The sequence below is a fragment of the Drosophila ficusphila genome, unplaced genomic scaffold, assembly GCF_018152265.1.
Source record: "Drosophila ficusphila isolate 14025-0441.05 unplaced genomic scaffold, ASM1815226v1 contig_198, whole genome shotgun sequence".
NCBI lineage: Eukaryota > Metazoa > Arthropoda > Insecta > Diptera > Drosophilidae > Drosophila > Drosophila ficusphila.
The window spans coordinates 2,681,083-2,693,964 of NW_025064092.1; the positions used below are offsets into that span (position 1 = coordinate 2,681,083).

Below are 12,882 nucleotides of genomic sequence, written 5' to 3' on the forward strand. Positions count from 1 at the left end.
TATTAAAAAATTATATTTATAACAAGGCAATATAAAAAACAAGGAAGACAAGCAATATCAGCTTGGTAAAAACTATTAAAGCCAAAAAAAAAATGATCTTTAAAATATTGTGTTGTGAAAGATAAGAGAAAATATCAAATATTATTAGTACTTTTGTGGATTGTTGACAGTACTGCAATACCGGATTTATTTCCCAGCCTCAAGTACTCTAAACGATTTCGGTACCGCGCACTTTTACCCTTCGATCAAAAGCGACTGGAGTACGAGTAAACAAACCGGAAATCTCCATCTTTGGACCCGATCTTTATGGCCTTGTTGGTATTGGACCCCAGTTAAACGCCTAACTTTTGGATTGGGAATCATGAATAATAAAACGGTAAGTCGATTGCCAGACTTGTAAATCGCTGGCGATGATCGCTTCGAGCAGTTTTGGCTCAGCCAAAGAAAGCCTCCAAACCGGCCTCACAGTACTTCTCTTTTCCTCTTTTCTTTCTCCCCCCTCAAGTGTGTCGCTCTCTTTCTGATTGCCATCCCCGTCTCTTTCTACGAAATCCCGAAAAGCTCTGGCGTTCGCGACGTGGTAACAAACGTTGAATGGAGCACGTAGCTGAATGACAAAAGCCGAAGACAGCCGAAGCCCCAAAGAAATGGAAACGAAATCGAAAGTGCAGCCATCTCATGGTCATGCACTGGAAAAAATCAGTTTCAAATAAAGTTTTCTTCTTGTATGTAAATGTACGAATCTGTAGATTCTGTAGGTTAAGATACCAGAAATATCTTTGAACTTGGATTAAAAAAAGTTACCATAAAGATTAAACATAAAAGCTTGTTTCTTCTCTTAAATCTTAAATCTTAATATCTTAAATATCCTAAGCTTAAAATGCTTAGCAACATTTCCTTTTTTCCTGGTAAAAAACTCATTTTTATTACCCTACATTTTCTTTAGAGTGTAACAATTTTGTAAGCAGCTTTACTGATGTTTCTCAAATCTTTTTCACTCTCTCCGTGGGCTTGAAGCTCGCACCGTTTGCCTGCGTTTCGCTTGGACTCCACAGACATTGTTGTTATCATTGGCACTGCGAGGGAAAAGCTTTCGAAGGCCGTCCGAAAAGCTGCTGCTCCAATGCTGCCATCGTCTTGACCGTCTTCGTCCAATGTGGCCAAAAGCAAAAGGCGAATTGCTCATTGAACAAGACGAGCTCGTGGCGTGCGTTTCGCAGGGAGCGGCGAAATTAAACCCAAATCATATCGAAAATATCGAGAGTGAAACGAGAAGCGCCGTGAACAATTATCACTTGAAGAAATTACAGTGCAATCAATCGTACTTTGTACCTTATTTTTTTTTTTTTTTTTTTTTCTATTATTATTACTGTTGCATTTTCTGTTGCTGCTTTGAGATGAAAGATGGCAGCAGCAGTCATGGTAATCGTGAGTGAGACAAAGGAAAGTGGCAGGCAGTCGCGTTCAGTTTAAAGCCGCCACACCATAAGAAAAATATAAATAAATAATCTGCTACAGCAGCGGCAGCAACAACAACTTTATAACAGCAGCACTGGAAGCAGAGCAGCGGCCACAAAAATAAAACAAAAACCGAGAGGCAAGTGTAAAAAACCACAAGTGCAGACCAATAAATCTTTACGGAAATGTGCATTAAAATAAGTGCATGTCTGTTTTGCATAAACTTTACCTATCAACATAGATATATGGAGTCTATAGGTATTTGAAATACCATACAAATTGATTACAAGTCGGCATAACAACAATCATTTCCTAATTACTTATATTGTTCAAAAGGTTCCTAAAATTTAAGGAACTCATTTATTCTGGGTGTAATTTAATTAAGTAAATTTACAATGTTTTTAAAACAGCTTTCTTATTTTACATGTTTATAAACTTATATTTATAAACTTATCATAACACGTACAATTTTGTTTTCTATTTTTAACTCCTCATGTGGATAACAGTTTTATACATCATAATAAATACAAAATATGGACAAAGTCAAACTTTTACAACTTGAACAGCAACAGCAGTTAATAAACCCACAAATAATTATTATCTCGTACATTAACACCTATTTGCATGCAAACACAACAAAATGCTGCGATCATTTTCACTTTTATTTTATGTAACAACTACAATTTCTGGCCCTTCAACGAAGAAGTAGCCAGAAAAATAAAAAGAGGGCGCCAAAAAGTAAAAAAAAAAAAAAAAAAAGTAAGATAGTAAATATTTACGAAAAGGAGGCGAGTACTGTGGGCCAGATTCTTATGTAAGAGAAGACTCCTCCCATCCACGCCTTGCATTTTGCTTTATTTGTTTGTGGTCTATTCACACTTTCTACCGCCGCCGAATCGGTGGCATTACTCCACCGATCCACCGATCCAGCGATCTGGCGATCCAGCAGTCCAGCGATCCACCGCCTCACACCTCTGTGCGAATTATTATCAATTTGTGCACGTCGCAGCCATAAAGAGGCAATCATGGAGCGCGTGTATCGCCACTGGCACTGCATATGCATACGAGTCGGGCAATTAAAAGTGCCAAGCAGGCCAGCAAGAAAGTGCTGCTATATAACCATATGGTCGCTTCATGGAGGCAGAGAGAAAAGTGGAATCGAATGGGGAATACCCTAGGAAGTCTGATAAAAATATAGAGGAATTTCTTGTTGGGAGGAAAAATGCGTGTATTTCTTGTTGATCAGCAAAGCGAAGATTGTTTTTACCAGAGGTAGAATTTTAATTTATATGTACAGAATTATTATGTTAGTATAAGACTTTAGTTACTTTTTGTGACCCCTTGAAAAATATAAAAGGAATAAAAGAAACTAAAGGTTTATCAGAGTTTTGATGTAAGCAAGAATTGAAAAAAAGTTAGTGAAATAAATCTAATTAAATCTAGGACACATATTTGATTAAAATCGTACTTTCTATAAACCTTATAAATAAAAATTAATGACTTTAATCAGCAATTGAAATATAATAGGACAACAATTTACATATCTTTAATAACTTAAAGACTAAACTTTTTACCTCCACCTTTATTCCCATTTTTCAATAACCATTAAAGACGCTTTTTCTACCTTGAAACCCCCAACAATTGATTAATTCCAAGGAGGTAAACGATGTAATTAGTCAATTTTCAGGTGTCGCCCGGCAACTGCAGCACACGTAGTAGTACGGAAATGCGCCATGATCGTTTCCTTCAAACTTTTATGTTTTCGCGTATGAGTTTGTTAGCCAAGTTGAGCTTCTTTAATGTGTCACGGTACCGTGACTCGACCGATTGTCGAGAAAGCGTTCAGGCGCGGTAAAGTGGCTGAAATTACTTACCACTTTCGGGCTGAATTTATGTGCGATGCGACCCACAAAGGGCAGGGCAGACCGAAGAAACAAACAAACAAGCACACATAAATCCGTGAAAATGTCATCAATTATGGGGCATAAAGTCTGGCCATAATTAAAAGCTGTCAGATCATAATTGGCAGCCAGTTGAGGCCCGAAAGATGAAAAAAAAAAGCAAACTAAGCCAGAAACTTCGGCCAGTTGCTAACAATGTGTGAATTGCATAATGACGACTCGGCCAACGAAATAAAATGGATGAATCGACATCAACGTGATGTAAAAATGCCCGAGAAAACTTAGCCCAGTATTGCGTCAAATAAAAAAAAACATATATATAGACGAGTATATACATCTTGGAGGGTTTTCCTTTGTCACTCCGCCCAAGGGCGTTGCATAAATTAGCGGGCAGTGTTGCGTCTGCCTTTAACGGGGATTTGAGTGAATGAATTTCTCGCATTTTGGATTTAATTTCTGCCGCTGCCGCTGATGATGTTTGTTTTTTGTATTTTCTGTATTTTTTTTTATGTTAGTTACATGGCAACCGTCGAGCCGTTCAAATCGCTCAAGCGAAATTTCCAGGCAAAAAATAGTTATATGCACATATATCTATCTCAATTTAGTTAACAGCATTTTGCGCATTGCTAAAAATAGACAACTATTTTCGGTGCGGTTAATTAATCGAGAGCAGTTCCAGTTACTTTTGTTTTTTAGTGTTGTGACAGAGGTACCCTCAAAAAATATAAGAAAAAAAAAACTGAACACGAGTAAAAAAAAAAAAGGGAAAAATAAAATAAATATTACATACAAAAGTGATTACATGAAATACGAGTACCGTATGTAGGAAGCTCGATGTCGCTTGGCTTTCACTGGGATCGCTTTAAATCGAGAGCGCGGGGGGAAAACTGGAAAAACCACACAAAGCAACAACAACAACAACAACAAAATAAATAAATAAAAAATAAAAAACAACAACAGGAGCTGGACGGCAATTAATGCCCGATGCCGCCAATGGACAAACAAAATAACGAAATTGCATTTTACTGGTCGAGACATTGAGACATTCAAGACTCCCGAGAGACAAGAGACAAAATAAATGTCGAGGATTTATTATTTTTTTGTTTTTGGTTTGCCATTTTCTTTTTCCGCCTGCCAAACGGCATTGAACTTGAAAAACAAGCCAGCGAGAGAAAGAAAAATAGAGAAATATCAAGGCGGGGAAAAAACAAAAACAGTGTAGAAATGAGAAGAAAAAAGAGAGAAAAGAAATGAATGGCTGGCTAATGAGATGCAGCTGACATCATTTGAATATTTATATTTTTTTAATTCAATTTCTGTGCGATTTGATAACGTTTTATAGCCGTAGTTTTTCGTTTTTCGTTGCTTGCGAAAAGTGTAAACAAGTTCGTTGCCTAAGTCTTTTGTTTTGGCTGCGCGTGTGACAGCGCCATCTGTTGGCCAATGATTGCCAAACTGCAGGCTTTAAGTAAGATATACATACGCATATATAGCGGCTTCCGCTAGACAATAATGCTTGCATGTTGCTGATTTTCGAGCCAGTTTATTTTTGTTTTTTTCATTTTTTTTTCGTTGTGTTGTGGATTTTGTTACTTTTTATTCGTTTTCGTTTTCGTTTGGCAAGTCATGCAACAATGGCAAACATGTTAACAAGAGACCAAAAAGAGGCAGCTACAATGCTCATCAGTTACCCATCATCCATAAATGGATGAATGATAGCGCCGCTCCCACGCTCGATTGTCGTTATCTGGAAATGGATGGAGAGCTGGTTGCTCCATCAATGGATTTGGCTGGGAAATACTGAAGTACTGCGAACCGAGCCGAAAAATGATTGCTATAAAAACCTATTGAGATAGTGTCGTAAATGTGGCCGTTTGAATTAATGAGGCTTAAATTTTTACATGACTATCGATCAGTTTGTATTCCGAATTCAATTTGTTAAGCAATTAAATTTGATTTGATGATTTACACTTAATGAACAAAATGATATGGGTATTAAACTAATTGTCAACGAACTGTGTTCAATAAAAACAATTAATACTAAACAGTAAAATTTAAATTAGTAATTATTTTTATATAAAACATATGTTTTATGCAAAGATCCGCCCTAATGAGTTTTCCATAACTTTTTAAAATCTAAACATTATTTATTTTTCTGGGATATAAAGGTGATAAAGTAGAATTTAAGTAATTGAAATTTTCTTTACTCCATTAAAAAGATATTATAGATTAGATATTTATATTTTGTAGATTTTTTAATAACTTGTATTTTTTTCTGCCTTGCAGTTCTGTTCATATTTCTGTCAAAATATGGGCCAAGAGATATCGCAGCAGCAAAATCAGCCACACCAACAACAACACCAGCAGCACCAACAACAATCGCCCCACCACAAACGACAGCCGCAGCGAAAGAGCTTCAGCGGCATTAACAACATCAACAACACAAGCAACAACAACAACCAACCGATCTATACACCCGCTAGCCACCTCTCCAGCAGCTCCTCCTCCACCACCACCAACGAATATAATCCGAGTAATCCGAACAGTAACAACAATCAGAACTATCGACTGCGACACAAGTACAATTTGAGCAAGCAGACCTACGAGAGGAGTAAAGTTCCGGTGAGTGGAGCGAGTACAAGTCAATCGGATACGGATTCGCACTACGCCAAGCTAAATCTGCAAAGGAGCAGTTCGCAGAGTTCGGATAGCGGGATATATAACTCGTCGTGCCACTGCAGTTCCATATCCTCGATATCGGCGGTCAGCAGCAGTGCCAGCAGCAGTCGCAGTAGCAGCAGCTCAAGTCGCGGCTGTCCGAGTTCTTTGGTCTCGAGCAAATCGAATCGATCGCTGGACAAGCAGAAGCACTACTTGAGCCACCACCTGTACATCAAGTCGTATCTGGACATCTTGGAGGAGGACGAGCGGGCACGGGCGCACTTCAAATCCGCTCGTCCCGGCGGCATTCGCAACTACACTCCAAAGATCTTGGCCAGCGGCGGGGAATCGATTGCCTCCGGGAACTCTAATACGAACACAGCCTCATCGGCTGCCCTTTCATCGAGTGCTCCGGCTCATTGTTACCGGGAAAGTGCCGGAAAGCAAAGGAATTCGGTGGGCAACGCTGCTGGTTCGGGATCGGGAAAACACTGCCAGGAGGATCCGTGGATTTGACAATTACTGAAACATGGCGTTTGGCACAATGACGTCTTTGCTTGGCATGATCCCGCTGCTGGCGATCGGAATGAATTTCTATCGCTATCAAAGCGTCGATCCCGAGAACAAGGTTCAGGAGCCAACCGTCGTAAGTTGGGTCTCCCTTTCGCACTATATCTTCTATAAGATTTTAGAACGGAATATCTAAAGCGAAAAACACTTTTGAGCTAAAACTTTGATCCCATTTAATTTACAAAGCATAAATAAATATCTCCCAGTTTAAATATAAATCCATTGTAACAATAATTCTACACCCAAAATCCCATAAAATTGTTTCCATTAAATATTGTTTCATTTTGCCAATTTAAAATGGTTTTATCTACCTCCCAACTTCTCTGTAGCTTTCCTTTTCTAAATTTAAATACCAACTTACTTATATAATTCAATACACTTTGATTTATAGTTTTCTATTTTAAGCTTGTAATTATTATTACCTCAAAGGCATATTACCAAAACCCTTTAACCATATTACAATAATTATTCATGTTCATGTTCACTTCGTTTACATTTCAGTAGCACTAATGCCACGTTAATCATTTAAAACGCTATCGTTTTTTGTTTTAAATAGATCATTATCATTTTGTTTGGCTACCATTTCTTTGTAAATATATTTATTGTTTGCCCATTTTTGTTTTGTCTGCGGGTATTCAATAAAAAAGCATTTCTATTTGCTGTGTCTGCATATCAATAAAATATATTATAGTAAAATATTACTATTTTATTCACTTTGTTGTTCAATTTGCAACTATAACTCTTTATGCTTTTCAATGTTTTACTTCTGTGTCTACAAATTCTAATACAAAATCATTTATATTTTGTAACCTGATTCGATGAAGAGTTATAGTATTTATTACTTTATCATTGGTCACTATTGTTATTGGATTCTAATCCCTTTTGAAATCCCTATTTTTCAGATACGTCGTCAGTATGATTTCGTGGTGATCGGCGGCGGATCCGCTGGCGCTGTGGTGGCCAATCGCCTGAGCGAAGTGCGCAATTGGACAGTTCTCCTCTTGGAAGCCGGTGGCGATGAAACTGAGATCTCGGATGTTCCTGCTCTGGCGGGATACCTTCAGCTGACCGAATTGGACTGGAAGTACCAAACCACACCCTCGTCCACTCGCCAATATTGTCAGGCGATGAAGGGCGATCGCTGCTTTTGGCCAAGGGGAAAAGTTCTCGGCGGCAGTTCGGTTCTCAATGCGATGGTCTATGTTCGCGGCTCCAAGAACGACTACAACCACTGGGCCTCGCTGGGCAATCCTGGCTGGGATTACGACAGCATGCTGAAGTACTTCCTCAAATCGGAGGATGTGCGAAATCCCTACTTGGCCAAAACGCCTTACCATGAAACTGGTGGCTATCTCACCGTTCAGGAGGCTCCCTGGCGAACTCCCCTCTCAATTGCCTTCCTGCAGGCTGGAATGGAAATGGGTTACGAGAATCGGGACATAAATGGCGCCCAGCAAACGGGATTCATGCTCACACAAAGCACAATTCGTCGTGGAGCGAGATGTTCCACTGGGAAAGCATTCATACGCCCCGTTCGCCAGCGTCAAAACTTAGATGTTCTCCTTCATGCCGAAGCCACCAGGATTATATTCGACAAGCAAAAGAGGGCCATCGGAGTGGAGTACATGAGAGGTGGTCGCAAGAACCTGGTTTTTGTGAGGAGAGAAGTTATCGCAAGTGCTGGAGCTCTGAATACCCCGAAGTTACTAATGCTTTCTGGAGTTGGACCAGCGGAACATCTGCAGGAGCACAATATCCCGGTGATATCCGATCTGCCCGTCGGGAATAACATGCAGGATCACGTGGGTCTCGGTGGTTTAACCTTCGTGGTGGATGCTCCACTTACCGTCACCCGGAATCGCTTTCAAACTATCCCAGTTTCCATGGAGTACATTTTAAGAGAACGTGGTCCCATGACATTTTCTGGAGTAGAAGGCGTGGCCTTCTTGAACACCAAGTATCAGGATCCATCGGTCGATTGGCCAGATGTCCAGTTCCACTTCTGTCCCAGTTCCATAAACTCAGATGGCGGCGAGCAGATTCGCAAGATATTGAATCTGCGAGATGGTTTCTACAACACGGTTTACAAGCCGCTGCAGCACAGTGAAACCTGGTCGATACTGCCTTTGCTTCTGCGCCCCAAAAGCACTGGATGGGTGCGCTTGAACTCGCGGAATCCACAGCAGCAGCCGAAGATCATACCGAACTACTTTGCCCACCAGGAGGACATCGATGTGCTGGTCGAGGGCATTAAGTTGGCTATAAACGTATCCAATACGCAGGCCTTCCAGCGTTTTGGCTCCCGATTGCACAATATTCCGCTGCCGGGTTGCAGGCATCTGCCTTTCCAATCGGATGAATACTGGGCGTGCTGCATTAAGGAGTTCACTTTTACGATTTATCATCCGGCGGGAACTTGTCGAATGGGTCCAAGCTGGGATGTCACAGCGGTTGTGGATCCCAGACTCCGAGTTTATGGCGTATCCGGTGTTCGGGTTGTGGATGCCAGCATTATGCCAACGATCGTTAATGGGAATCCCAATGCCCCGGTCATCGCCATTGGGGAAAAGGCCTCCGATTTGATTAAAGAGGACTGGGGCGCCAGGAGGGCGAGCAATTCGGCATCTTAGCTTCAAATGTTTATCGCTAATTTATGTTTCTACTAGTCAAATGTGGATTAACTGATGTAATATTATCGCTATATATTTTCGTTTTATCGACTTCCTCGTTTCGCCTTCGCCGCTTAATTTATGCTTAGTTATTCGGTTAAGTTGAGTTTAAGAGTTCCCACATACATTTTTTTTAATATTTTATCAAGCATTTTAATAAATATTTATGTATTTATGAAAAAAATGATAGTGTTTTTTATTTTGGTCATTTAGTTGTACATGTCGGCTACTTGATTTCCTTAATGTTGGACGGACATTTATTAAAGTGTTCAGATAACAAATTGTGTGGTAATTTATTTAAAAAAATCGTTTGAAATCGTTTTATTGGTTTTAATCATCATTAAATGTATTTAAATCATTTAAGAATAATTTTACTTCGTAATACGGGTCGGCTACTTGATTTGTATCTACCTGATTTGTCAAATTCGTTGTATCTACATAATCAACACATTATACACAAAGGATTCCTAAATTTACATGTATTATTACATGAAAATTTGTGTGTGTTTCACACTTTGGTAGATCAATTTTTCTTTCCACTTAATTTTTCTGTTTTTAATAGCCAAAGAGGTGTCGTAAAAAATATAATTTTTTTTATAGGGTACACAAAAGTGTATTTTATGCAAGCCCTGCCAATATACTTTTTTATAATAATAAAAAACGTTCGTTTTTTCCAAAAATATGTGAACGGTAAGTAAGCAAATGCACAAACCACTCTTAACACTTAGCCAAGACTGAAACCCCAGAGAAAGTCAAGTCACGAAATTCCCAATTTCAATTTGGCTTTTCGATTTGCCTTAAGTGCTGGGCGGTATTTTGAACCCGCCCCTTTTGGCCAGCTTTTTCTGGGCTGCCCGCTCTTCCGCTTTTCTAAAGCCAAATGTCAAAAAAAAAGTCAGTATAATCAACCATTCCCCCGCAAAGACCCCTGAAAAAGTATAAACTCTGCATTTATGATATGCTGATAGTTTCCGTGTTCCCCCGCCCTCTTTTTCTCAATATTTTTTTTTTCATATTTTCTTAGCCGTGGGCGTAGCTTGATAGCCAGGCTTCCGTGTTGTGCCATTAAAAACAGTTTCATTTTCGCTTTCGTTGAAGCGTTCAAGTGTGCCAAGGTTACCAGAAATTTGTTGACCACATAGAGCTCTCGGCACTCGGCACGTTTTATTTCGTAGGTGTCAGTTGAAAGTTTTTGGGCAATGGCCTGTCGACAATTATCGACTGCCAGCGAAAAAGCCGGACAATTGCGAATTTCGCATGCTACCTCGAGCACCAAAAGAAGCCCAAAAGCAAGTTGCACACCCCCTTTCCGGTAATAACATTGCAGAAATCATAATAACAAAGAAACCGAGTCTATAAACCACCCAAGGCGATGTCCAGACTTCTTACATAAGGCCCCTTTTCGATGGTACACAGTGGGAAATAACTAATAAATAAATGAATGCAAACAATGCCGGGCCAAATATTTGATTTGATTTTAACGAAACGACAAGTCATAGGCGATCGCTTGCGAATGGAAAGTGTTGTGCCAAAGATGATGAAGAAGTGCGGGGAGCCAAGATGATGATGACACACTATATATATACGTATAAGTATATCGGAGCGGCATTAAAGATCGGGGGACGTGAGGTGAATTCATCGGTGTCTGCGGTCAGTGAAACGATGGCTCGGTCACACGAAATTGGGTCATTAAACCGCCAAGAGTTCGCTTCGATCGATGAGACCCCTTGAAAAAAAGAGCCGGCAGATGAGGTAAGATAGGAAATGCACAAAACGCGGGGGCGGGGTTAAGATATGGGTGAACGTGGAGTTACAGTAGGCTATTGTGATTGATATCTGCAGATAGGGAAATTTATTTTAATTTTTATGTATAGTTAATAGGGCTGAATAATGGATGTGTGCTTCAATATCGAAATAAAGTGATAGATGGGCTATTTAAAATCAATTAAATAAATAGTAAATCAATCAAGTGACTATTTAAGTAAATAAAATTAACCCATTGAAATAAGTTAAAATTTTGGTAAGTTTAATAACAAATCCTTTTGGTAAACTGCTATAAAAGATGATAGTGGAATGGGTGAATAAATTATTTAATAGAAGAATTATACACATTATAAAACAAGTACTTTACGCACTCTTAATCAAAGCAAATGGATGATCGAGTACAGCCCCCACTTAGAGTATTGAATAAATCAACTGAGATAATTCGAATAGAGTGAATCATTTCAGGCAATGGCTTTCAACGGTATTCATTTCGTGTATCTCATCAGTTCATGTGTGCATCGAATCGGAATTAATCATAATACTTGTCAAGAGGAATTTGCATTAGCTCCACTATCTTCCCCTTTCCCCCTTCTTCTCCTATATCTTATACTTTATACTCTCTTCTCCCACGAAGCCATCGCCATCCTCGTTAGCTCTTCAGTGCAAACAGAGATACGTGATGTCGAACACACGCGACAAATCGCACAAAAAAAAACAGATACGAATGAAGAAAACAAATCCAAGACTGGTTGGGTTTTTTCTCTTTTTTTTGGGGAAGAGGCTTGGGGAGTTACAGGAGGGATTGAATAATCTCTGTTTAATTTCGGTCAATTATGCCGTGCCTCAGTCCGCCGACGAAGTTGCAATTGCAACGAAGAAAAACCAAAAGCAAAGCCAACACAAACCAAACCGTAAAAAAAACCGAATACACCGAATAAACCGAATAAACCGAACCGATCCGAACCCGAAATCGTTCAAGGCATATAATTTCAATTGCAAACTGGTAAGAAAAGGAGGGGGTGAGTATATGGAGGAGCATTGTCAAAAAAAATATCAGACAGCAGCCGCTTATGTCATAGATGGGGCAAGGTGTTAGGTGCCGCGCCTCACGTAGGCAATCAAAATCCGAAATCCGAAATCCGAAAACCGAACTACGAAATCCAAATCAAAAGCCAAACATCCGCGCGGTTAACTAACGAGGCTTAATCCAAAGTTAAAGCCACTTGCTGCCCTTTTTAATTCGAGCTCTTGTTTGGTGGAGCCTTTCGCCAGATGGTGCACTTAAATAAAGTGAATAGCCACCCCCTCTTGAAGTCCGAAAAACAGATCCAATTGAGTTTAAGGAGCTCTTTGCCAGAGCGAAGGTTTCGATACCCTTGAAAAGGGTATGGGTTTTTATTTATTCCATAAAGCGAACTACCTAAAGAAAGTTTTTTAAAAATGTTTATATATAATAATATACTTAAGGGGGTCTTCCTATGTGACGGCCTGTTTTTTAGGGTTATTTTAGGATTTTTTTTCTACGATCAGTAAATATTTAGAGCTTCAAGTTTTTTATCATTTATTAACACATATTTGGACAGTATAAATAAAAAATTTCAGCAAAAAATATTCGGTCAAACTAGAGTTACAGCGCTCTGAACACCCCCGCCTCGAAAAAAAGAGCTCCCACTTCCTCCACGATTCCGGCTGATCGGCTTATCAGAAAAAAAAAAAATAAACGGCGTTTTAATTTGTAGGCTTAAATGCACGGAATGAACTACAATCAAATGAATATAAAAAAAATTGGATTTTTGATAGACATTTGAAAAAAAAGTTGCAAATTTGGCGTTTTTTTTTTGTTTTTTGCTATAAAAAAA

The 12,882-nt window shown here is 39.3% G+C and overlaps 2 protein-coding genes across 6 annotated transcripts in view; one reads left to right on the top strand and one right to left on the bottom strand.

The window, feature by feature from the left end:
- LOC108094654 (flotillin-2) overlaps positions 1 to 12,882 on the bottom strand; it is a 108,928-nt gene that overhangs the window by 59,321 nt on the left and 36,725 nt on the right. The gene's annotated exons all lie outside the window — the stretch shown is intronic.
- On the top strand, positions 1,163 to 9,425 carry LOC108101678 (glucose dehydrogenase [FAD, quinone]). Its single transcript, XM_017206102.2, has 4 exons — positions 1,163 to 1,597; positions 5,646 to 6,526; positions 6,630 to 6,666; positions 7,493 to 9,425. Exons 2-4 carry the CDS (start codon positions 5,670 to 5,672, stop codon positions 9,218 to 9,220), a joined length of 2,622 nt encoding a protein of 873 aa, XP_017061591.1. The 5' UTR covers positions 1,163 to 1,597; positions 5,646 to 5,669; the 3' UTR covers positions 9,221 to 9,425.